At 46.8% G+C, this 27,109-nt stretch overlaps 1 protein-coding gene across 1 annotated transcript in view; it reads right to left on the reverse strand.

Annotated features, from left to right (window-relative positions):
* The window catches only part of EVC2 (EvC ciliary complex subunit 2), a 119,208-nt gene that overhangs the window by 76,622 nt on the left and 15,477 nt on the right, over positions 1-27,109 (reverse strand). The window contains exons 7-9 of the mRNA XM_082727465.1: positions 24,787-24,840; positions 11,725-11,859; positions 8,111-8,250 (exon numbers count right to left, since the gene is read on the reverse strand). Coding sequence (XP_082583591.1) covers positions 8,111-8,250; positions 11,725-11,859; positions 24,787-24,840 — 329 coding nt within the window. The remainder of the gene's footprint in view (positions 1-8,110; positions 8,251-11,724; positions 11,860-24,786; positions 24,841-27,109) is intronic.

Below are 27,109 nucleotides of genomic sequence, written 5' to 3' on the forward strand. Positions count from 1 at the left end.
CTTCCCTCCCCTCGATGCCGCTCTCCACTCTCCAGGGGCTCCCTCCGGGGTCCCCATCCTGCCACTCCCAGCCCCAGGCCTGTGTCTGAACAGACATGTCCATCTGGCGTCTCTAGGCATCTTCAACTCGCCCAGCCCAGATGCACCTCTGGATCCGTCATCAAAACTCAATCCTCCCTCTTCCCTTGTCTTAGGAAGCAGCACGGCCACGAGCTGACGGCTCTTCTCCCACAAAGACCACTTCCAAGCTGTCAGTAGGTGCCACTCATCCTCCCTCATCTGTCCCTGGATTCCACAGGCCCCCATGTAGCCCTTGGGAGGGACATCACACAGAGCTACAGCCTGGGGGTCCTCCTGGGAAACGGGCCCTGAGTGAGGGGCCCCTGCGGAGCCCAGCCAGACCACGGCCAAGGGAGCTGGTGACGGCCGATGGAAACAGCCGCTCTGCTGTCCACGGCCGGACTCCCTGGGATGGACTCTGGGCTGCCCGTGAAGCCGTGTCACACCTGGGAATGCACTGTGCTTACATCTGGTGTGAGCAACGCCGCACCTTCTCACACCTTAGCTGTCAAGTTAACCCTACAGCTTCGAACGCACCTGCTGGTGACTCTCCATCAGGCTTACGGGGGAAGCTGCTCTGGGACATACTTGTGCTGGCTCGGTGTGACCCTATAGCCCACTTCCTCGTGCCCCTGCCATGCTGGCCTCATCACCTCCTAGACCCTCAAGGGCCCACCTATGTCCCTTCCTGTTCTCCATCCATTTGGCCCCTAAAGGATGCTCAATCACTCGGGTCTTGGTTCCCCCGACCCTCCACTTAGGGGGTCCTCCTGGAGCCCCCAGGCAAAAGTGAAGCCCCGCTTTTCTTTAACAGAGCCCCTTCCCCTTGAAAGCCCCGACACGCTGTGGAACTGCAGGGTTAGCTGTGCGCGTCTTTGTGCTCTGCCCCTGTGTTTCCCGTGACGACCCACACCCGATGCCACACCAGCATCCAGCCAGGGCCTCCCAGTGACTGCACACAGGAGCGAACAACCCAGAAAGGGCAAAGGAACCACAGAAACTTTGGGTGAGTTGCTTAATTTCCCTGCAGTTAATTTCCTGTTTAAGTTCCAGAAATGAGAAACAAGATTATATCTCCTCAGTGTTAATATAAAATAAAATATAAAATAAAAAGGGCATAGTTGTAAAAAAAAAAAAAAAAGAAAAGAAAAGAAAACAGAAAAAACAATACCACATAGCTGGCACACAGAAACCATTCACTACGTGATCTAAAAGCCTTGATTCAACCAATACTCACTGAACGCTGCCTCTGTCCGAACCATAATTCGGAGACAGCTTAGAAGGGGATGTTGGCGGCATCAAAAGACAGCAATGAGCTTCCTTTAAATAACAGGAAATAAACACTCACCTGGACTTTCTTCTCTTCCTTTCCTTTCTTTCTTTTCTTTTCCTTTGCCTCTCTTGGAAAAATCTAAGTGTAATATTTTTTAAAAGCTGTTTTGTCAATACAACAAATCTGAAAGCACACAGATCTGAAAGCACACAGTCCTGGGCCCAAACTCATTACCGCTTGTGTGACCTTAGGCATAACCAATCAACCTTTCTGAACCTCAGCTTCCTTTCCAGAGCCGCTGTGAGAATTACCTAAGGTCATGGGCAAGAGGTGCCTGGCAGTGGTCAGCGCCAGGCTAAGGCCGGAGCTAAGATACTGTGGGCCCTCCACACTTCTAGAAGCTTCCAGAGCTGACACTGTGAGCTCTTCACGCTTCTCGAACCTTCCAAAGCTGCCAATAGTGCCCTGTTCCTCCTTCCTCTGGCCTCCGTATGCCTGGGGCTGAGCGGCCTCCATTAGGACAACCGTCTAGGAGCCTGACACAAACCAAAGGAAAGACCTCTCCCTCAGATCCTCTCTGTGAGAGATGGACCATGAAGAAATGATGTCAAAGATAAACAACCACACAGACCAAGGAGATGCTCTTTGTCAAAGATAAAACAGCAAGAGAGAGCAAGGTTAGGGCTCTGATGGGTCTGAGCAACAAGGCGGCAATCCAGACATCTAATGACACATTTAGAAGCCTAGCTAAGCTTCACATAAGAAATACAAATGGGATAAATAATTCACTAGAGAAAAAAGCTGTTTTTAGTGCGGAGACAATCACAGATTTCCATGCATCCTAAGCCCCTGACATTCTGAGTGACATTTTCTTTCTGGGAGCTCCTAAAGCCTGACTATAAGTCAAGATGGAAAGATTAAAAGTAACTGACAATGCTATGATTAAAAAAACAAAACAAAAACCCCATCAGGTCCCTAAAATGAGCATTCAACCACGGAGTGTGAAACAGAACAGGCGTTTGATAAATACTGAATATTGGGATGTGGTGGCAGAGAAGAGGAGGGGGTGGGGGAGGTGGGGGGAGGAGGACCGGGGGAGGGGAACGGGACAAATGCAGCTCTCCAGTGAGCACTCTTCAGGTCATGCTTGACAATCAATGCCAAACGTTCTTCGAGCAAAACAAATCTGGTGCCCAAGGAGAAATGAACATAAAATTCTAGAGCTCCTAGGTGATTTACAAGAATAAATTCTTGGTAACCTCAATGTCCTCGCGGTATTCACATACCAGGAGCAGCACTGTTCATTTCAGAGAATATGGGGCTCAGGGAAGCCTATGCTCCTCACAGGCCATCACTTCTTGAACCAACAACAAAAACAGGATAATTAATAACTTTGTATATGGTACTGCTACCATTTCTGTTACACACTGTTACTATCATGCACTATTGTTTATTTATTTATTTTTATTATAATATGTTAATCGCCATACAGTATATAATTAGTTTTTGATGGAGTGTTCCATGATTCATTGTTTACGTATAACACCCAGTGCTCCATGCAATCTGTGCCCTCCTTAATACCCATCATCAGGCTCACCCATCCCTCCACCCCTCTTCCTTCTAAAACCCTCAGTTTGTTTCTCAGAGTCCATAGTATCTCATGGTTCTTCTCCTCTGATTTACCCTAATTCATTTTTCCTTTCCTTCTCCTAATGTCCTCCATGTTATTCCTTATTCTCCACAAGTAAGTGAAACCATCTGATAACTGATTCTCTCTGCTTGACTTATTTCACTCAGCATAATCTCCCCCAGGACCATTCATGTTGATGCAAAAAGTTGGGCATTCATCCTTTCTGATTGCTGAGTAATATTCCATTGTATATAGACCGTATCTTCTTCTTTTTTTTTTAATTTTTAATTTTTTATAAACATATATTTTTATCCCCAGAGGTACAGGTCTGTGAATCACCAGGTTTACATACTTCACAGCACTCACCAAAGCACATACCCTCCCCAATGTCCATAATCCCACCCCCTTCTCCCAAACCCCCTCCCCCCAGCAACCCTCAGTTTGTTTTGTGAGATTAAGAGTCACTTATGGTTTGTCTCCCTCCCATTCCCATCTTGTTTCATTTATTCTTCTCCTACCCACTTAAGCCCCCATGTTGCATCACCACTTCCTCATATCAGGGAGATCATATGATAGTTGTCTTTCTCTGCTGGACTGTATCTTCTTTATCCATTCATATGTTGAGGGGGTATCTCGGCTCTTTCTACAGTTTGGCTATAATGGACATTGCTGCTCTGAGATCCTAGCTAATAGGATCCAACAGTACATTAAAAAAATTATCCACCATGATCAGGTGGGATTGATCCCTGGGATGCAAGCATGCAACATTTGCAAATCAATCAATCTGTTAGAACAAATCAGTAATAGAAGAGAGAAGAACCACATGGTCCTCTCAATTGATGCAGAAAAAGCATTTGACAAGATACAGCATCTGTTCCTGATTAAAACTCTTCAGAGTGTAGGGACAGAGGGAACATTCCCCAATTTCCTCAATGGGAAAAAGCTGACAGCCTTCCCATTAAGATGAGGAACACGACAAGAATGCCCACTCTTGCCACTATTGTTCAACACAGTACTAGACATCCTAGCAACAGTAATCAGACAACAAAGAGAAATAAAATGTATTCAAATTGGCAAAGAAGAAGTCAAACACTCTTTCTTCGCAGATGACATGCTACATTACGTGGAAAACCCAAAAGACTCCACCCCCAAATTACTAGAACTCATGCAGCAATTCAGTAATGTGGCAGGATACAAAAATCAGTTGCTTTCTTATACACTAACAATGAAAATACAGAAAGGGAAATTAGAGATTTGATTCCATTTACCATAGCACCAAGAACCATAAGATACCTGGGAATAAACCTAACCAAAGAGGTAAAGGATCTATACTCGAGGAACTACAGAACACTCATGAAAGAAATAGAAGAAGACACAAAAAGATGGAAAAACATTCCATGCTCATGGACCGGAAGAATTAATATTGTTAAAATGTCTATACTGCCTAGAGCAATCTGTATGTTCAATGCCATCCCGATCAAAACACCAGCATCATTTTTCAAAGTGCTAGAACAAACAATGCTAAAATTTGTATGGAACCAAAAAAGACCCCAAATTGCCAAGGAAATGTTGAAAAAGAAAAACAGAGCTGGAAGCATCACATTGCCTGATGTCAAGCTTTATTACAAAGCTGTGATCACCACAACAGCATGGTACTGGCACAAAAACAGACACACAGACCAATGGAACAGAGTAGAGAGCCCAGATATGGACCCTCAACCTTAAGTACTATTGTTTATTAATAAACACATGCATTACATACATGTGTATGCTGATCACAGCCCTAATTCCTCTGGCCAGAGGTTGTGGTATATGACCTACTTGCAAATTAAATATCTAGGAGCTGATCACACAATCCAAATCATTTGAGTCCACTTTTTATCTCCATGTTTTGGAAGAAAACAGACTTTTATCTAGGAAATATTTTGCTAATCACATGCTTCTACCATTTAATGTAATAAGAGACATTTAAGAACCTCCGCCAGTAACCAGCCACCTTTCTCCCCACTGCCCATCTAATCCTTCCTCCTCCCTCTTAGGTAGTGTGGCAAATTTTAATTGGTCGCCCTCGGCATTCTGATTAGAGAATTAAGCTAAAATGAAGGACCACACGTGAATGGCGACACAAAGCTCAGTTAGCCAAGCTGTACAACTCTGGACCCAGAAATTGATGAACAAGGGTCACTGATTCCAGACTCCCGGGAAATAGGACCAGAGCTACTCTACCTTGCTCCCAAGCTCTCCCATTTTCAGTTGCTGTTTGCACTGCTCTTGAGAAGGACTCCAAGAGAAGGACTCCAAATCCAAGAGGGGCTGATCTACTTAAAGGCATCTCTTTACCACCTGCTCATCCCCCTTCAAGTCAGGCCCCAGCTCCGAGGCAAAAACCCAGAGAGGACTCAGCCACCAAGTCCCTGTTATATCATTAAACTTAGCAGCAATCCCCACACTTATGATTTCCCCAGTCAGATGAAGAAACTGGGGCTCAGAGAGTATCTGTGAAACATAACGTGGCCGAGATTCCATCGAGAAAGCTCCAGTCCTAACCTGTCACTTACTACATAAGTGACTCTAAATACAGCTCGTTACCAAGAAGAGCACCAGATCCTTCAACTGGCGAAACTAGTTCAAATAGAGGCAAAATAAGATGCCTTCCCAAAGAGCATTAGCATGGGGACCAAATCAACGTGTGGAAAAGAGACTGCATTTTTAAACACTGCACAAATACAAGGTATTGTATAAAAACTTAAGTCAATACAGCTTATCAGCATCATGATGACTCCAAATTGACAGCAATTAGTTCCCAGGGGGAAGTGCGCAGGTAAAGATATGCATCCCGAATCTAGGATCAGAAGAAGCTTGTCGTAAATGGAATCCAGTTTGCGGGGTTCCCACGGGGTCCCGTTGCTAATCGTCATCAATATAGCAGGAAGCAAAGAAAGGAAAAATAAAAGCATGATAAAACCAGTAAGAATTCTACATGTTCAGATGGTGTTTTTGGTAAAAATGGATCTTCCAAAGATCATGGCCCAGCCTGAGCATCGCACTTCCCTTGTGAAGGCTTACCCCTCTCATATGCCTCTCTGTGGGCATTCTACAAGCAGAAGACCCAGAGATCTACCAAGCAGTAAAACTGATGCCCCCTCCTCTCCCACTCAAACAAACAAGCAAATAGAACCCAGAACTCTAGGGAGGCTTCCTGAGTTTTTCCCTCCCCTTCAGTGGGCAAACTACACACCCCTATGCAGACCTACTCAGCCACATGACCACCAGTGACCAAGTTCTATAAGCTCTTCCTTTGTATCCCTCTCCTCACCCAACCTACGGCTCCTGCCCTCATTATACATCCACATCGCCTACAAAAGTCTGGATTTAACCTTCTAAGCCATTCTCCTTTTGTATTCAGAGTGGCCTTTGGAACATGACCTGCCCATATTAACAGGCCACTCCCTGGGTCTCCAGTGCCTACTGTGAGCCTGACAACCAGAACCCTCCACAACCTAGCCCGTCTTACCCAGAACTTCTATTTAAGTAACTTGACCCAGGGTACATGGTGGCACAGCCCGACGTAAATCCGATCTAATTCCAAGGAGCTCTGTGCTATGTTGGGCTTTGCTTGTTTCCCTCCGTCTCTCTCACAGGCTCTCCCCACGGCAGGGACTGTGGCTGTTCATCGTCTAGAATGTGGCTTACACAAAGACAGGTTCTGTTCTTACTAAGAGTGATCCAGGTAATCTGGACAAACTATCCCATCAAAAATAATTAGAAAAGCTGACCAAAAACAATCAGGTTGAGACCATCTGAGAACTAAGAAGGAGTAATAAAAGACGAGGCCAAGACCTAGCAGAACTAAGAAATTCAGAGAGGTAGGTACCCCCATATCTGGGGTCACCTCGTTTCAAAGGGCATCCTCCAAATACCAGAAGCAGCAGCCCAAGGGCAGATAAACTCTGCAGAATCCTTAACAGATCTGTAGAACTGAAGAGACAGAAACTCAAGTCCAGGGACTCTAAGAAGAGGTCACCCTGATGAAGACACTGAGCCTTTGGTTGGTACAGGTGACTTAAGAGTAAAGATGAGCCAGAAACAGGCCATCCCTTAAAAGACCTGAAGCCCTAGCTCTCTCGTTTACTAGTGTGCACCCTGGGGCAAGCTCCGCAGACTCTCTCAATCCCCCATCCTTGAGATGGTAAGAAGAGCAACACCTGCTCCGTAGGGAGGCTAATAGGATTGAGTTCGTATCCATGCAGTGTTCAAAACTGTGTCCAGCTCTAGGTTGTGCTGTACACAGGCGAGACGCTGTAAGTTTTTGTTAAATACATAAAAAAGAACAGAATTCAGTTCAGCAAACACACTGTCTGGCCTGGCCTCTCTCTCTCTCCAGCTGCCTCTTCCTTTATTTCTCTTTATTCAATACCCCAATTCACACATCAGTCGTACTGAGCTACTTTGCTTCACCAAATGCATCTTGCTCATCCCCTATTCTTTCATCCGTCCTTTCTTCCCTCTGCCTGAAGTCTTTCTTCTCTTAACCCACTTGGAAAGCCTACAGCCATGCTTCAAGAACTAGTTAAAATATAACCTCCTCTGGGAAGCATTTGTTTGACCCTCTCAGAGGTATTAGTTCCTCTTCTCGGCTCAGCTAGTCTTGATTTCCTTTTTTTTTTTCCAAGATTTTATTTATTTGACAGAGAGAGAGAAATCACAAGTAGGCAGAGAGGCAGGCAGAGAGAGAGGGGAGGAAGCAGGCTCCCTGTGGAGCAGAGAGCCCGACGTGGGGCTTGATCCCAGGACCCTGGGATCATGACCCGAGCCAAAGGCAGAGGCTTTAACCCACTGAGCCACCCAGGCACCCCTTGATTTCCTTTTTAGCATGGTGTTCATCAAACTGTTTTGATCCCTTCTGTTTATGTGTCTGTCTTCCCCATTAGCTTATAGCACGAACTATGTCTTATTCATCCCTTTTCCCAAATACTAAGCATAGCAGTAGTTCCATGATGACTAGTGAGTAACAAACAAATGATTAACTGAATAATTAATTAATTAATTAATTAATTAATGAAATGTACTCAGTATTTGCTTTCAGGCTAGTGCAGCTAAAGCATTTATCATATCCAAGCAAGTACAGGGCAGTTAAGAATTCTTACTCTTCTAAAGCTTGAAGCATGCTCCCGGGGTCCTCTGAAGACAGAATGTCAATCATTTGGTCATTGAGAGCAAGGTCCTCATTGACATCATCGGGGGAGGTGAACTGCGAGTGCTCCAGCTTGCTCTCATGATGCTGAACCTGCAGAGAAATTTCAGAAACAATTGAGAGGGCCTTCTTGTGAATGTCATGTGCTGAGAAAGTTATGAGGGAAGGCAGGAGTCAGAGAACATTGCTGGCCCCACTTGTGAGCAGGGTAAACTCAGGTAAGACACTGTATTTCCCTGGGCCTCTACTTTCTCATAAAAAAAGGGGGGGGGGATTTTAGTTCTAGTAGCCCTGCATGGGGATATTGTGTATATTAACAAAATAATGGATGGAAAGACCTTTGCTGCAACCTGTAAAGACCTATAAAGTATTTCACCATCATCACCTTCACCACCACCACTGTCACCATCATCACCATCATGATCACCACTATCATCACCATCATATCATCACCAACATCATGACCATCATCAGCCATCAACATCAACATCATCACTATCAACATCCTCATCACTATCAACATCATCGCCACCACCACCACCAACACCATCACCATCATCACCACCATCACCATCTTCATCACCAGTCACCATCATCACCATCATCTCATCACACGATCATCATCACCATCACCACTATCACCACCACCCCATCATCATCATCATCACCACCATCATCATCATCCCCAGCAACATCATCACCACCAACACCACCATCATCATTACCATCAGCAGCACCACCACCATAATCATCACACAGACAGAAATTCTAGTTGGCAGATGGACTTCAACTTCATGCATGTGGCTGGTTTCTAATCAGAATATAGAATTGTCAAATGGACGTGACATGGGAGATAATTAAGCCTGACCCAACGATTGGATAGCTCTATCTGTTTTGTCCTTATTGTTGATTCTGCAAAATGGTTGATAATTAGTTAATATTTAAGAATTTTTGTCCCTGTGGCTTTTATATGTTATTATCACGAAACTGTCCCAACAAAATAAGTGTTATTGCCCCACATTACATATAAGAAACCGTAACTCAGAGGAGTAAAATAACATGTGCATCCACACAGCTCATGAAGAGTCAGGGTTGGTATCTGGTCCCAAATCGGTCTAACTCCTAGGGTAGAAGGAGTGAAGAAGGCTAGAAGGGGTGAAGAAGTCTGTCTTGTGTTTTATAGCACACTGTCTCACTGGTTGCCTCGGGTTTCCAAAAATAAAGAAAAATGTGAAAAGAGTTCATTCTGTGAACTTCAAGGGTCTTCAGACCCTTGAATCAACGCTTTTCTTTTCTCTCTGCAGGTGTAACGATCAGCCTTTCATCTCCAGGAAATGATTCCTGCTCCTTCATCAAAGCAGTGGGGAAGTTTTGTTCTTCTGTGATGGATAATGGCTTTGGGAGACAAGCCCAAGGTCTGATGAAAGGGGTCCTTTTTCTCCTCCCCCCTCTTGCCTGCTACAGACACTGTGGACCGATCTCACTTTGAAATGACCATCCTCTCCTCTGGGAAGCAGACACCAAGTGAACAATGGTGACAGGACCTCCAGCCTCCAGACATGGCCCCCAAAAGCCAGATCCAGCCTATCCTTGGCTGCCTGAAGCAAGTGTTTAAATTCATGGGCCTCAGGTTCCTCAATACAAATGAGGGGAGAGAGATGGCAGATGCTCCCTTCAAGGTGCTGGGCCCCTGGGTGACAATGAGTTGCAGCAGCTCCAGCCCTCCCAACCCTGGAGGCACCAACAAACTGTCATGGACGCTTACTTCCCACAGTGTCTTCTGGTGGCAGCCCATCTCACTCTATGAACTGCTGTCCTGAGTTCCTTCCCCTCTGTCCATCCACTGTTGGGCTGAGGGCTCGTTCATTTCCTCACACACTTATTCAGCGCCCTCCAAGCACCAGGCTCCATACCACACAGTGGGAAGGTGGCAGATACAATCTGTTTTCTACCCATGTCCCCTCCCCCTTGCTGTTTCAGTGTCCACCAGCCAAAGATCCATCAGCCAATACCTACGCTCCTTTCCCTAAAGGCTTGTGCTGGCCTTCGAAGCCCATGCCAGGGAAATAATGTCACCCTTTGTCCGGGCCCCTGTGGGAACTCTGACAATACTGACTCCCTCGGTGGCCCTCCATCTTGTTCATGTTCTCTCTTCAAGCTATGTGTTCCGGGGCCCTCGGAGATGAAGATACATACCTTGGAAATGCCCACCAATGTTGGAAGGGGGAGGCTTGTTTAGGCACTCTGTAAATTTGTTAAAGATAGCATGATCTCTCCCACTCCTGAAGCACAGACGGTGCCTTGAGATCTAATGAAAGGGTAGCTGTCAGTTAGGTGCACGCAAACCCTTGGAGGAAGTGGGTCCTCTGCTCTCACTAAAATGCCCTCTGCACCACCCCTCACTCTATACAATCTGTGGACTAAGGCCTGGACTTTGTGAGGCTAGCTGCAGAGCATCTAGATCAACCCCAACCTTATCACCTAAGTTATCCTAAATAAAAGTCTGTGTAAATGGTATGGAGTTGCCTGCTTCATTCTCTGGTCTCCAAGTGTCTTCTCAGTGGGGAGAACAGTCCTTCCTCCCCCACCTTCTAACAGCTCCATCACGCCCATGTCCTTGACCGATGACCAGTGGTGTATGATATATATCCCAGCTCCTTCCCTCCTTAGGTGGGATGACTCTGAGGCTATTTTCCTACTCTCCGCTGAGTACCTGGGCAAGGTGAAGCTCCAGGGGCCCAGAGTGGTAACGTGATCAGCTGCCTTCCCTTCCTGCCTCACCTCCTGACCCCACACAAATACTTCCTGGGATCAGTCCCCATATAAACTACTTGCATTTGGACTCTGGGCCTAGGATGTGCTTCCGTGGGAACCCAGACCAAAACAGGAATAGAGAGATTAAGACATTCACAGATGAGCCCAAGAAATTAAGAGGTGTACTATGTGGGGTCTACAGAAGCTAGCACAGGAACCGAGAGAGAGACGGCTCCCAGCCCAGCCAGAACTATGCTCACTGAAGGGCAGAGAGGATCAAAAAAGCCTCCGGTGTGAGTGTGGTGAGCTCACGCTCTCAGGGAATGCTGAGTCACTGGGTTGACTGTGGCTGAGTTAAGAAGTAGACAGTGGTAGCAGAGGTTGGCAGAAGCCAGCCAAGGGGGCTTCCCAAGCCAGGCTGAAGGACCTGGTCTCCCCATGAGGACAAAGTGAGCCAAAGATCTTTCAGCAGGGAGTGTGGACCAGGACCTGAATTAGCGTGGCATGAATGCAGAGTTGGCAACACCAACAGTGCTCAGGGATTCAGTCAGACTGCAGGGACACTCAACCCTGGCCACTTTCTGGAATCCTCCAGGGAGCTTTAAAAATGACTAATGATAAGGGCACACCCTGGGGCCATCCAGTCAGACTCTCTGCGGGTTAAGCCTGGAGATGAGCATGTGTCTGTCATTTCCCCAGGGATTGGGACATTCATCCAAGGCTGAGACCCACTGAACTGGAGGACAAATGTCAGCCTCATGTCTGCTGTCAACCCAACTACATTCCAGGAACACAACGCACATGGAGACTCACCCCATGTCTGGTGAGCAGGCTTCCCTTCAAACACTGATATCGAGCCGTGAAGAAAAGCGTGACCCAGGTCAGCACAAAGGAGACAATGGAGGCTGCGAAGAATCCTGCCGCATGAAGGCCATGGTTTGGGACGACCTAGGGGATGAGAGAGGGAGAGGGGTACTTGTCCGTAGTCACGCTTCACATCTTTCAGTCAGGTCCTAAGGAAGAGTTACAGCAGAAGCAGCAGAGAGACTGGCCTGGCTTTGGACCGGGCTCATCCCACTGGCTGAGACTGTCTCGCCCTGATACCATCGCTGGACTTCTCGGAGTCTGTTTCCCTATAGCGTGGCTTCCACGCAGTGCGTCTGGAGCACCGAGCAGGACAATCACTGCCCAGGAGCCCAGCATGGTGGACCATCCACCCCGAGCTTGGCAGACGCAGGCACCCCAGAACACTACGTTCTGGAATCCATCTGTAACAAACTTAATGCGCACTAGGGACCCATGAGCTGTTTCGAGTCAGGGTCAGAATCTGTAGTGTTCTTTCCTTCTCCCCACACCATGTGCTCCCCCTTCCCAAGAGCACTGCAGAGGCAACCCGCGGCCCATGCTGGCCTTCAGGTCCATGCTGGAGGAGGCACGAGGCAGGGGAGCCTCCCACAGTCAGAGGCGGTTGGCTGCCAAGCGACCCATCAGCTTGCCTTAACACGCCCAGCCCTCTCTCACGCCTCAGAGGCACCCCTGGGTTCCGGCCCACGAGAGCCTGGGACAAACATGCATCCCTGACAGGCTGGGAGCAGCGGGCATCGGACAGCTGTGAGAAGCTGACTGAGTCCTAGAGGTTGTGCCTTCAGCCCCTCCCTCCACCACCGCCTCCGGCTCGAGACCACAGGAGCCGCTGGCATCTGACAAGCACTCCGTATGGGTCAGATGCAGGACTGCGCTCACACTGACACATGCATCCAAACCAGGAGGACTTGTGGAAACATGCGTCCCTGTGCCCCACTCTGAACTTCTGATTCACTAGACCTGGGCATAGGGCCTCATCGGGAGTGGCTTTTCCTAGTTCTGAGCTGCTGAGCTGTTTGTCTGAGGAACACACAGAATGGCTAGGTTAAGGGTTTCACAAGATTTTTTTTTTAAAGATTTTTTTTTTTTTTTGACAGAGAGAAATTACAAGTACACTGAGAGGCAGGCAGAGAGAGAGAGAAGGAAGCAGGCTCCCTGCTGAGCAGAGAGCCTGATGCGGGACTCGATCCCAGGACCCTGAGATCATGACTTGAGCGGAAGGCAGCGGCTTAACCCACTGAGCCACCCAGGCACCCCGGGTTTCACAAGATTTAACATCTTGAATTCTCCCAAAGACACTTGGATCCAAACAAGGAGCTCTAGATTTTTAATCCTACAGATTTGGATGGAAATGCCACCTCTGTCATAACAGCTGTGATACCCTGGGTGAGCGACTTGACCTCCAGCAACCTCACTTCTCTCATCTGTAAAATGGGGATAAAAATACCTCCTAGAGGGGCGCCTGCTTAGCTCAGTGGGTTAAGCCTCTGCCTTTGGCTCAGGTCATGGCCTCAAGTCCTGCAGCAGGCTCTCTGCTCAGCAGGGAGCCTGCCTCCCCTCCCCCCCACCACCTCTGCCTGCCTCTCTGCCTACTTGTGATCTCTGTCTGTCAAATAAATAAATAAATAAATAAATAAATAAATAAATAAAATCTTTAAAAAAACATACCTCCTAGAATCAGGATTAAACAGAATAGTGATAAAGAGATTAGTGCAAAGCTTGGCTCATTTATTAATCAACAATTATTTACTGAGTATTTGCTGTCTGCCGAGCTGGTGGTGAGTGAGTCTTGCTGCTCGTGAGTCGGGGTTCTTCCTCCCTTGGTGTGATGATACTGGGTGTGTGGTTACTGACTGGGTCTGACCTAGGTCCACCTCCTGTTCACAGGTAAGGGGGACTGCAAACAGCAGAGTGGGTGAAGCTTGGGCTCAGGACCCAGACCCTCTGGGTGCGGCACCATCTCTGGCCTATTGGTTATACAGTATTGGTCAGATGAGTTCATCTCTCTTTGCCTCTGCTCCTTCCCTTGTAAACTGAGTCAGTAGCCCTCCAAAGGTCGTACGGAGGATTAAACAAGAATATGAATGAAGTTGAATGAAGTCACTAAAAGAGCATCTGTCTTTTAATACTTGCTCACTCAACACCAGTGATTCTTGCCATGTCTTCCTTTATGGGCCATGTAAACAGAGGCAACTCCTTTGGGACAGTAATGGAGAAACTATATGGTGGCGATGAGTCATTTTACCAGAAGGTGGCCTCAAAAGCAGACCTGGACTGAGAGACTCACATTTTGATAACACTTTTCATCCCTTCCACGTGCCCAAGATGATTTTCCATTTATTTGTGTTTTCTTTAGTTTCCCCCAGCAGGGTTTTGTAGTTTTCAGTGTACAAGACTTTCACCTCCTGATTAAGTTTATTCCTAATTATTTTATTCTCTTTGATGCGAAGCATAATGGCCAGCCATTTAGCCTGACAAGGGACGCTCAGACAGGCAATGCTTGCTCCAGAGTTCCCTGCCAGGTGCGGCTTTGTCAGCTCAGATCACAACTTGCACAGTCTTCTCTTGCCCAATCCTGCTTCCTCGTTCTTCCCTTCATGGGTGATCACTGGTTGTGTTGGGGGAGGGGCAAACCACCCCAAGTTGGATGATTCACCAGGAGGACCTAGAGGTTGGCCTAAAGTCATTCTCACTGCTCTGAGTTATTACAGGGAGAAAACACAGAGCAAAATCAGGACAGGGAAAAGGCACAGAGGATTAAATCCTGAAGAAAGAGAAGCAAGCTTCCAGAGTCCTCGCCCAAGGCCATCACACAAGACTTGTTTAGTTCCTCCAGCAACGGGTATAACAACACAGCAAAGCTCATGAGAGACTCAGTGCCCAAGGCTTTGATCCAGGACTGGTCCGTTAGGCACCCTCTCCCTAGCAGGTACCAGTTCCAAACTCCCAGAATGAAAGCAGGCCTGAAGAATAAAATGTATTGTTTATAACACATTTATATACATTTACTTGTATTTATTTATATTTGTAATATGATAGCTTCAACACAGTGAGCCACTCTTAACAGTTTGGGGAATCGTGGCAACTATTCTGAATTCCAAGTTCTCACACATTTGCCAAGGGCTAATCTTGCAAGCAGGCCATCTCAGGCCAGATATATTAACTCTTTTCTGCACACCAGTAAACATATTATACCCCAAACTCTGTCTCAGCATCTGCTTCCGGAGAAGCCAGTCTGTGACTAGTTTAATTAGGAATGGCTATAGATTATGAGAACATTAAATGTATTACTTAGGGGCTAGAAGACAACAAAAGCAGGCCTGGTTCCTGTGAGAACAATGCAGGCTATAGTCCAGCTTAAATTTGTCTCACAGACCAACAAGGCCTACCTGACCTTCAAGACAGTCAAAGCCAAGTAACGTCAGAAACAGGAGCTTCGGTCCATATATTGGAACCTGAATCAAAGAGCAACAGCACATATGACTTTTTTTGGCTATTGATTAATCAACCTTGGTTCAAAGATGCTTTTATCAAATACAGTTAGGGAAACAGTTCTGTTTCCATATTTGAATATCCTCTTGATTCTAAATATTACATTTTAATTAACACCAACATGACATGCAATTTCTCCACTTGTGCTGGAAATAGCCCTCTGTGCCCTGATAGGTATAGCTACCAGATAAGAAACAAACAAACAAACAAACAAACAACACATTGTATAAATATGAATAACCACACAGAGGTTACATTAAAATATTGATGGAAAGGAAACAAAAAGATCTGTGTCCAAAAAAAACAAAGGGGATATTGATATTTTAGGATTCCTCTTTCACAGAAGGTAAGTGCTTCTTTTTTTCCAGCTTTACCAAGAATAATGGGGAGATACAGGGAATTAAAGGCATCACATCACCCAAAACACGCTAGTCCCTAGGCTCTTTGATTCAGGTTCCAATATATGGACGGAAGCTCCTGTTTCTGACTTTACTTGGCTTTGATTGTCTTGAAGGTCAGGTAGGTCTTGTTGGTCTGTGAGACAGATTTAACCTGGACTAGGTGCATGTGATGGGTTTAATTGTGTCTTCCAAAAAGATACGCTGAAGTCTTAACCCACAATACCTATAAATGTGGCCATATTTGGAAATAAGGTCTTTGCAAATGCAATCAAGTTGAATTCATATTGGATTAGGGTAGGTCCTAAATTGAATGAATGTTCCCTAAAAGGACAGGGAAATGTGGAGGCAGATTCACACTCAGGGACACCCACGTGACCATGGAGGCAAAGATTGGAGTGATGTAGGTGCAACCAAAGAAGGATTCCCAGGAGCCATCAGAAGTTAGGAAGAGGAAAATCTCTGTCAATACCCTAATTTCAGACTTCTCACCTTCCGAACTGTGACAGAATAAGATTCTGTTATTCTAAGCTCCCCAGTTTGTGATGATTTGTTCTGGAAGCCCCAGAAAACTAACACAGTATGATACATGTCTTGCCTCATTCGACCTTCAGCAATCCTATGGGGTATGTACTATCCCCAGTCTATTGATAGGTAAATGTAGATAGAAAGAGATTAAAAAATCAAAGTCCATAGTTGAAAAACCAGACCTAGCCCTGCTGGACTCCCAAGTCCATGTTCTCCACCCATTAGATCACACTGCTTTTATCCAGGGAGTTGTGTGGCTTTCTAAAAACATTTTTAGTCCCAACCTCCCATACCTGCCTGACTGATGAGAACCAGAAACAAAGACTAGAACAGCATTACATGCAGGGAGGTAGAAAGGTAGAAACTGTACTATAAAATGTAGAAACAGATTCCTCTGTCTTCTCCTTTTCTACTTCATGAAGAAGAGCTGGTCAGCTAGGTCAGGCCACCATGCTTGTCTCCCTCTTCCCACCTCCACCTTCTCTGAATCTCCACCTGAAGTCTAGCCTTCCTCTGGCCATCCACGTGGCCAAGAGAATTTGAAGAGTAGAGGCAATGCGGCAGCTCACTGGGAACAGGACCTGTCACTGAGGCAGGAATGAATGACTGTTATCTAGGAAGAGGCCAAAGGTAGGGTAAGCTTTTCCAGATCCTGCTATCTTTCTCCCTTCTGTATTGCAATCCTTACTTTCTGTTACCAAGTAATAAGTGCATGTAGGTAGAGACTGCCTGGTTGGGGCAGGTCCACTCATAACTCTTTCTTCTTTCAATCTGCATTTATCAGTATCCGTGTTGCTAAATTAAGCTAGGTCTTGCTCCCCTGATCTGCCCAAAATGCCTCTGCTATTCAAATTTCCGTGTTGCTAAATTAAGCTAGGTCTTGCTCCCCTGATCTGCCCAAAATGCCTCTGCTATTCAAATTTCCTCCTCCATGGAAATGGCTAAAAGAGAGTAAAATCTTAAGATGTAGCTTTATGGGAAGAAGGAGGCTCTATATAATCACTACCACCATTATCATCCTTATCACCTTCACCACAATCACCACCGTCATGACTATCACCATCATCCTCACGATCACATCACCATCACCATCCTCATCATCACAGCTGACACATACTGAGCAGACACTAAGCACCAAAGGTGGTTCCAAGTGCTTTACACGCATTAATCCATTTAATTCTCACAATACCATAACTCGGCACTGCTTTAGTCTATATTTTACAAATTAGAACACAAAAGTACTAAGACGTTAAATAAATGGCCAAAGATCACAGAGCTAGTCAATAATGAACCTGAGTTTCACACCCAGCAGCCAGGGCTAGTAACCCTCATACCACAGCTGCCTCTCTGGGGCTTGGGCTCCAGCCTGGCCTTTTACCAGCAGCCCTGCATTGGGTCATCAGGGTCTTGGACCACTGTGGACATTGTGATTCCTATTCTGAGTAGAGAGCTCACTCTTCTAGCCTGACTGGTAAGGGCAGATTTTAAAAATCTCCCAGTGTCGGGGCGCCTGGGTGGCTCAGTGGATTAAGCCTCTGCCTTCAGCTCAGGTCATGATCTCAGGGTCCTGGAACTGAGCTCCACATTGGGCTCTCTGCTGGGCAGAGAGCCTGCTTCCCCCTCTGTCTCTGCCTACCTCTCTGCCTACTTGTGATCTCTCTGTCAAATAAATAAATAAAATCTTAAAAAAAAAAAAATCTCCCAGTGTCTGGCCAAAAGTTTTCACAATCCATTCTTTAAAACTACCCTTAACCATCAATATCTTTACTGAACTTCTGCCAGAGGCCAGGCCTTCCTCCTTTTTTAGTCTTTGAAACAGTACTTTGAACTCAGAATTCTTACATCCATTTCATATGTGCAGAAACCAAGCTTTGCTGTAAGTGTGTTTGCTGAAACTCTCTATTTAAATGGGCTACTAGAATTGACTCAGTGTTTGGATGTAGTGAACTTTCTTGACATCTAATTCATTCAGTGAGCCCAGGGCTGCATGCTGGAAGGACAAGGGGGAAACAGATCCAGGTCCTGCTCTGTGGACCTCACAATCCTGCAGGAAAACATACAAGTAAGCAGGCTGAAGTGACACGGTGTGAATGGGGTGAGGCTGGAGAAGCCTGGAGGAGTGAGGCTGGGAGGCGGGGAAGCCCTTAACCTAGCTCAAAGGACAAAGGAAGCTTTCCATGAGGTGACCCAGGGGCGGGGGAGAATGATCGGGGAGTAGGGCAAGCCGGGCAGAGGGAGGAGCAGGAGCAGCACACACAGGTGGAGGAGATGTAGCCCAGGTCCCAAAGGACATTCAAGGGCAGGTTAGTGATTCCAGACATCATCCTAAGGGTTTGTGGGGTGATCAACGCAGAGTTTGAAGCCAGGAAGTCACATGGTCAGATGAGTATTACAGAAAGTTAAATCTGGCTACTTCATGACATCAGCCTGGAGGAGGACAAACTAGATATGAGCTAAGGAAGAAAGGATGAGGACGTGAACCAAGGTCGTGGCAAGCAGTAAAACATGCTAGTAAAGACAGAGGCTCTACTTGGGATTCAGCTATCAGGTCTACCCCCTACCACAGGGTGGAACCCTTCTGCAAGCTGCAATTTCCCGTCTATAAACTGAGGATTACAACAGTGCCTATGGTTCCTTGCTAAATTAAAAACAGAATTACCATACAATCCAGCAATCCACTCATGGGTGTATACCGCAAAGAACGGAAAAACAGGTGTTCAAACGAAAATCTGATTGGATTATTTGTTCTTTGGGTGTTGAGTTTGCTAAGTCTGTACTTGAATGTTCACAGGGGCACTATTCACAATAGCAGAAGATGGGGAAAGCCCAGAGGTCCTACCACCTAATGAACAGATGAAGAAAATGTGGTCCACGCCTACAAGGAATAAGATTCACCCATAAAAAGGAAGTACCAATAAACAGGACAATATAAACAAACCTTGAAAATACCACACTTAGGAAAGAAGTTGGCCACAAAAGGCCACATTGCATTGTATGAAATGACCTGAACAGGCAAATCTGTAGAGATGGAAGGCAGATTAGTGGTTGCCAGAGGCTGGGGGTAGACAGTGGTGCTTGACTGCTTGACACTGAGTATGCTAAATGTCGATAATGGTAAATTTCACATGTGTGTACTTTACTACATGCACAAGGTAGGACCTACTAGCTAGGGGTGCAGGACACAGAGATCAGTCAGTAAATCTGAGCTGCTATTTATTACTATTACTTTTGGCAAGCTGGAGGGAAGGGCAGAAATTAGAGGAACATTTAGGAGACACAGTCTACAGGATCCAGTGACTGAGCATGAAATGAATGTGTGGGATGCCAGAGATAGAAGCCAGAAATGTCCCTGGATGTCTAACTGGGGAGGTTGGGTGCTGGACACCCCCAGCACAGGAACAGGTGCAAAAATTTAAGCATTTGGACCCTAGAAAGCCCCAAGTTAATCATACTTTTGAGATTTCCTCCAGAAATCTTGCAGCCAAATTTCACTGATAAGCATTATAAGTAGAGATTTCAAAGAGCCTATTTACCATAAACTTCACGAACAAAAGAATAAGGAAAGAGAACTGGCTCAGTTATCCCAGCCTCCTCATCCCCAGGCCCTAACTTTCCTGCTTGTCTCTGACAAAGAATCATGTGCTATTACCATCTCTTTAATCATGTATTAGCTAAGAGCTGATTTCTTTGATGAGTTCTATCACTGCATTTATGAAGAGCAATGCTGAACCAAAAAAAAAAAAAAAAAAAAAAGCCTTTCAAAAGGAATGCTTTCTATGCTTATAATCCAACAGCAAGTTACAAAAGCATGAGGAGGAGTTGTTTATACAGTTTGACTTCAATTAGATAATAAATAAATCCACAGAGTTGTAGAAGCAAGAAACCAACATGTCGGTAATAGTCTCCAGTGGTGGGATTATGAGGTAATGTTATTTTATTCTTCCAGCATTCTCTGTGGTTGTGTGATATAGAGCAGGCATTTCCTCTAAAAGTCCACAACGGACATCTATTAAATCCTACCCACCTACCCCCCCAAAGACAAAAAAAGGTTGTAGAAAAGAGAAGACCATACAGAACTTCTCTGGAAGAGATTTCAAAAGTAATTTCGTTGAAATCCTTCACTTTAAGTTTAAAGATCCAAGAAGTACAGGGGGTCCGTGGTTTGTGGACCTTTGTCACACAGCCCTTGAGGGCAAATTTTCTCTGGGCTTCCCAGCTGACAATCCTAAAAGGGGGGGGGGGGCGGTTAGGAGTAATCACTGGTAGAGGGAATCACACTTCTTAATGGAGATTTGCTAAGGTACCAGTGTCCTAAAGAAGTGGATTTGAGAAAAAATTGCACAGCTTGACCCTGTTCCTTAATGCTATCTTCAGCTTCAGGACCCTGGCCAGTTCCCACAGCCTCTCCAGATCTGATTTTTTCAATGAAAAAGTCAAACTAAAGCATCTGTAAAGTGTTCCAGGGCAAAAATTCTATTCTGCTATCACAAGAATGTATTAAATGCCAACCAGGAGTCTAACTCAATGTCACAGAATGGCAAGGTTTATCAGGAGTCCCAGCAGCATGGGATCCCAGCCAAGGGTGGGACCAGAACGCCTGGGGCAGAGTCAGGAACCACAGAGGTGCAGAGGTTGGTTAGGCTCCTGCAGGACATTCTCCACAGCACAGGTAAAAATAGAACAGCATATGCAAAACTGGAGAAGTGTGGAAAACAGAGGGACCCAACAGCACCAGGAGACAGCAGAGGCCAACTTTTCTGATGGCTCCTGTATATTAACCTGAGGTAATTGGGCTGAATCCAGCAGGCAATAGGGAGTCCCTCCAGAAAAGGAAAAGCAAGCAGGTTTATGTTTTAGAAAGATGATGATGGCGTGGATGTGGGGCTACAGGAGCTTAGGGCTGAACAGGCAGGAGGTTGGTGCAGTAATCCACACAAGAGGTAACACAGGGAAAGTAGACGTGATGATGTGATTGCACACCTTCCATCTTCTGAGCACAAGTCAGCGCCACAAGATTCTGCCCACAGTTACACGCTCCTTGCACTGGGGTCAAGGGAAAACACTGTAAAATTCTGTATTTGATAAATTCTCATGTCGCATCGCTATCTACTGACACTTCCTTTTTGTTATTAATAGAAGCTCTTTATATATTAAAGAGGTGGATCTTTTTTTATGTCTGTTACAAGTATTTTCCCTAACTTGTCACTTATCTTTCTTAATGCTGTTTTTAAATGTAAAATTTCCAACTATTTGTGTACTCAAATCCATAGTTTTCCTTCGTGGCTTCCTTCATGCCATGTGATATTGACCTATATTTACCTTTTAGAAATTGTTTTACCAAGATTTTAATCTGATGAGGGAATTCATCTTTATTTTTCTTCCAAAAGATCCAGCCAGTTGCCCATAAATTTATGAGTGATACATTCTTATCCCATTGATTTGAAATACCATCTTTATTAAATGGAAATCTGTGTACGTACTCTATCCTGTCCCATTGGTCTGGCTTTTCTTGAATTGCAAACTACATTAATGTAGCTTTATAATTCTTTAACACCTCCTAGGGCAAATCTTCCCACATTCTTCTTCATTGTCACAATGTTCGCATCTAGTTTCGGAAATGTATATTTTCAGGTGAAACTCTGATTAATTTGATCAGGTATCTCCCCCCAAATGCTACTAAAATCATTATTGCAACTGCACTGAACATGAATTTTGGGGATGTAACAGCTGGTTTAAACATCTCTCTCTGGATTAGATCCAAGATCCTTGCTCTCCGGGTCCCTGCCCTGGCACCCAGTCCTTTTGAGGGCACAAGAGGTTGTGGGGAGCTCCAGCCCAATCTAAACACTAGTGTCCAGCACGAACAGTGTGATTCCCCCGACCCCAGACTCTTCATGCAGCAGACAGAAGGGCAAGAGGACCTTGTGATATGAAAAGGGAAGCAGTTTTCTGAGGCCTTGCTTTCCTTGGTTGACACCTGCCAGTTTCACCCTTGAGAAAGTAACAGAAAACAAAGGAACTGATGGGGTCTCCCAAGGTTCCAAAATCCCAACCCATACAATGGATAGTTAATGGCTTTCCTCCATGTTTTAGCCGCATGACAGAATGTCAGGGGAGTCTCCATCCCCACGCCCTGCTCCTCCTATTCACTCTCACACTTTCCTAGTGCAATGACATCACCATGCAGGTGCTCAGCAGCCCCGCGAGAACACACAGTAGCTGGCAAGGGACTTGCCTCATCCATACGTGTATCCACTGGTGCCAGGCCCCCAGGAGACCTGGGTTCACGTACAACCACCAGCCCAGCTGGCTCAAACTCGACTTCAGACCTTCGGTGGAATATTCTAGAATACCCTTCCTCCATCTTGAACCATGTCCTTCCTTTCACTACAACCAACTGAATTCTTACCTCCTCCATGAAGCCTGCCATCTACCCAGCACTTTATAGTCACTATCTGCAGCATGTACGACCTAGACTTGGGGTCACAACCTCACAAATTCAGTCACGGCAGTTGTGTGTTGACTTTTTCCCCCCCTCATTTAAGGTCTCAGTGAGGGCAGGGGGACAGTGGGTTCTGGGTGATCTGAGTCTCCAGGCTGCCCCAAACTCCACTGTGCCCTGGAATCTTGCACTGGGCCTGACTCACACTTACAGCACCTGTATGGCCCCCGTGGGCATCTCGGCTTGAGACCCCAATAACTGACGTCATTCATGACTATCACAGAACACCTGCAGCGGAGTGATGTCTGCAGGTGCATATAATAATAACGATGATGATGATAATGATAATAATGATAGCAAAGACAGCGGCTGATGTTAACTGAGCCTTTACAAATGCCAGGCACTGTGTCAAGTGCTTGACACACTATCATTCATTTCACAGCTAGGAAACTGAGGCTCGGGGAGGCAAAGCACACACCCATAGTCACACACAATCGGTGGACAGGCAGGGATTCAAAGCAAGGCCTTTGGCCCAAGGACCTGCTGTCCCCACAACACTGCAGGGCCATCACATCTGTATGCCTCATCTTCCCGCTCCATCGTGACCTCCCTGAATGTGGTCCACAGGGCAGAGTCACCTGGACAAGGGGCTGTGGGGTTGAGATCCAGCCCGGTGCTCCACTGCCAAACCATGCACCTAGGGGTCTGCACCCCAGAGCGGGCACCTTACTCCTGCTGCCCTTGAAGGCAAGCTGCAGGCTGGAGGCTTCCCCAAAGACCTGGGTGTAGCTCATCTCCATCCACATGAGAGGGCCTAGGGCTTGGAGGAAGGGCTCATAAACATCAATTAAGCAAATGTCCTCTGACTTCTAATATAATCACGCAGTGACCAGACACTGCTCCACCAGAAAGCAATCACCGGCATTGATGACAATCAACAATCAGCTCAATCGAGGGATATTTACCTATCGAGTGCCCCCCAGAATGTAAGGCACAGAGTGGAGTGCAAATATGACGTGGACACGCACTCCGGAGCACACAGACCAGCCAGGACGATTGCTGGCTCCTGTCTTCCTGACTCCCCTGCCCCTTCCCCCCATAAACCCTCCCCTCACTACAGCCAGACCTGGATTTTGTTTCCATTTCTTTAGCTCAGGGATTCAGCTCCCCAGTGTAGCCCACTGCCCAAAGACAGGGCCCCAGAGCCAAAGTGCTTGTGTTCAAATCCCGGTTCCAACCCCTATGAGAAAAGCACACATGTGGCATGCCCTGGAGAGCTATCTCCTCAGAGGCCAGCGTGCAAGGCAGGGAGCCTTGGCTGGCATCTAGAAACTCGGATTTCGGGAGGGTTCCCACCATTCCCTGATAAGAGTGGCTCACTGTACCTAACCCATCATGCAAATAATGTAGTTTACACTGAACACACTCCTTGGGTGGTCTGTGCCACGCAGACGATGCTGTGTGCCCAGCCCCCAAAGAAAGCCCTGGTGCTGGTCTCTGATGAGCTGTGCTGTCACATTCATTGTTCAACAGCTCCGTGCATCCCATGGGACTCCACCAGGAGAGGACTCTGGAAACTGGTGCCTGGCATCCTCCAGACTTCGCCCCCTGCACCTCTGCCCTTTGCTGATTGGACTCTGGATCCTTCTTGGTAATAAATCAGCCATGAGTATGACTATGGATGGAATCCTGTGTGTCCTCCCAGTGAATCACAGAGCCTAGGAGTGGTCCTGGGAACCCTGACATGCTAGCCAGGCAATCTTGGGCAAATTACTTGGCCAACGTGTGCCTCGGTTTCCCCATCTATGAAATGATGGTGATTTTAACAAAGAATCTATATCCCAGGATTGTGATGAAGACCACACAATTCAATGCATGTCAAATGCTTAATGTCTGGCCCCAGCAGATGCTGAAACAATGTGAAATGTGGTTACAAGGTGAGGACACCTTGCCCAGACAGACGGGCCATCCAGGGAACGAGTCCGACAGCCTCCGACCACACTGGGGGACCCCACACTGCATGGTGGTCTGGGCTACCAAGGCCAGCAGCCACCCCTTCCCCTTGGCCGTGAGGACAGCCAGACACCAACATACCAGAGGCAGGAAAAGGCACACTGGGGGGTGTCTGGGGGCTCAAGCCGTTGCTCTTACCTTTATCTTTTCTTCAACTGTTATGGTGAAAAGGGCTTTTAGCTGGGTTCTGTTCTAGAAAAAAAAAAAAGAGAGAGAGAGAGAGAAAAGAAAACACTTTCGTCAACAGGTGTTGGAGTCTGACACAGAAGGTATCATTGGCTGTATTTGCAACCGGCCATGTCTGGAGCCACAGGAGGCCCTTGACTATTGGGGGCTGGGGCTTGTGAAGGTCTGAAAGTCCCTCCAGGTGGAAAGGTCTGTGGACCTGCAGGTGTCCTCTCCTGGACGCTTGTATGAATCCAAATACCAGTTTCCTTAGCTGGCAAGAAAGCACAGGCCGTGGGCCCGCTGGTAAAACACCAGGGGGTGGGGTCAGGCCGGACGGGAGCTGAGGACCCATGCCAAAGCTCAGGAAGGAAGCTGTCAGGCCAGCTATCTATCCACACGCGCAGTATCTGAGAAGACACACCAAGAGAACACACTTTGTCTCTGGGATGCAGGTGGAAGATCTCGAAACTGAGAGGCAGTACAGGGCGGTGGTCAGAGCCGGCTGCCTGGGCTCACACTTGGCCCCGTTGCTCACCAGCAGCCTGACCTCAGGCAAGGCACTGACTTCTCTGTGCCTCCGTATTCCCATCTGTAAAACGGGAATCCTATTCAACTCGGTACGGTTGCTGTGAGGATTAAATTAGCTAATCTAGAGTCTGGCAGTGTGCTGAAAGTATTCCTGGTATTGGCTGTGGTCGGTGATGGCAGTGGTGGTGCGGTCAGTGTGTATAACCCGGCCTAGAGGCTTGGGGCATGATGTCCAGTGAGCGAGGCAACCCCTGCTCATTCCATCCCGGCTGTGGTCCAGCCAAGGTGCAGCCCCGACCCGAGCCCCACAGTGTCCATAGCAGCACTGGGGCAGCCCAAACCCATCACGGGCCAGCAGGACACCATAGCGGAGGCTCTGAAAGGACATAAAAACACTACAAGGCCCTTGTTTAGGAGAAAAAGGAAATTTTTAAAAATATGAGTCTAAAGAAAAGACACATACGAAGCAATCACGTGTCCCCTCCCATTCCTGGATTGTGTCTGTTTGGGGATATTCACGATACCCTGTGAGTTTCAGGGCTGCGGACCCAGCAGCCTGAGGCTGCATTCAGAAGCCCACATTCGATGACATTGTTTGACTCCCTTCTCTCCCTCTGGGCCCCTCCTCCGTGTGTTTTCTGACCCCCAACGTCTAAGCAGAGAGAATCTGCAAGTATGTTATAACGCTTGACTTCATCTCTTCACAAAACAGAAGTCCTCACCCCTGTGCTTCCTACAGAAATTTCAAGGCTTAAGAAACACGTTTGAGATCATGGCCTGAAGTCAGAAAACACCAGCCCAGCGAAATCCAGGGATGCGTGTGTGAGGCAGGCAGGACGTTTCATAATATAGTGCAAGAAGTGATGGCTCTGGGGCTTTCCCTCTTGACCATTCATCGTGTAGGGCCTGTTTTATCCAATCCTGTATGAATCTGGGGTACACGGGCGTGTTTGAGAAAGCAGCTTCCAGATCCAGACACGACGCACGTCTGACAGAACCACCTCTGACTAGATGATTCCTGAGGGTGAACGACAGCCGTCCCCACCCTCACCTGCTGGGGGTCTGTTCCCGGACCAGGTCCGTCCCCAACCTTAGACACACCATTCTTTCCCATACATACATCTTGTTTAACTGTTAGGCACAGTAAGAGACTGACAACAATAACAATAAAACAGAACGATTTTAACAATGCTCCGTGATAAAAGCTGTGGGAACACGGTCTCCCACTCGTCCCTCTGTGAAGATCTGCGAGACAAAACGCCTGGTGATGAAACCAAGTGAGATGAAGGGCAAAGGGATGGTGACATCGTCTGAAGTTGCTATTGTCATTCAGACCACACATCAGGAGATCTGTGCTTCCGGACCACAGCCTGAGGTGGGGGGGGGGGTGCTCCTCCCGTCTCCTCTGCTATGCTCACGCAATTCTAAAACTCCAGGAAGAGAAGAGATTGGGAGAGAATCTTCCCACTCCTCTTATTGTTGGGGTGGGGACTGTGAAGCCCATAGAATCGGCACTGCTTCTGAAACTCAGCTGGGCAGTGGTTTCCAGGCACGGCCGTGTCAGACCTTACCTCCTCTCTAGCGCCAGGATTCCATCCCATCGGACTCGCACCTGTTTAAATCTGTCACTGTTTTCTCTTTTGTCATTTAAGACATCTTGGGACTGAATGACAAGCAGAGCAAACCATTATTCTCATGTACAGACTCAGCCTTGGGTCATTTTCAGCCCCAGATACACTTGATCTTCTACAGGTCATGGAGAAAA

The sequence above is a fragment of the Mustela nivalis genome, assembly GCF_964662115.1.
Source record: "Mustela nivalis genome assembly, chromosome: 4".
NCBI classification, from domain to species: domain Eukaryota; kingdom Metazoa; phylum Chordata; class Mammalia; order Carnivora; family Mustelidae; genus Mustela; species Mustela nivalis.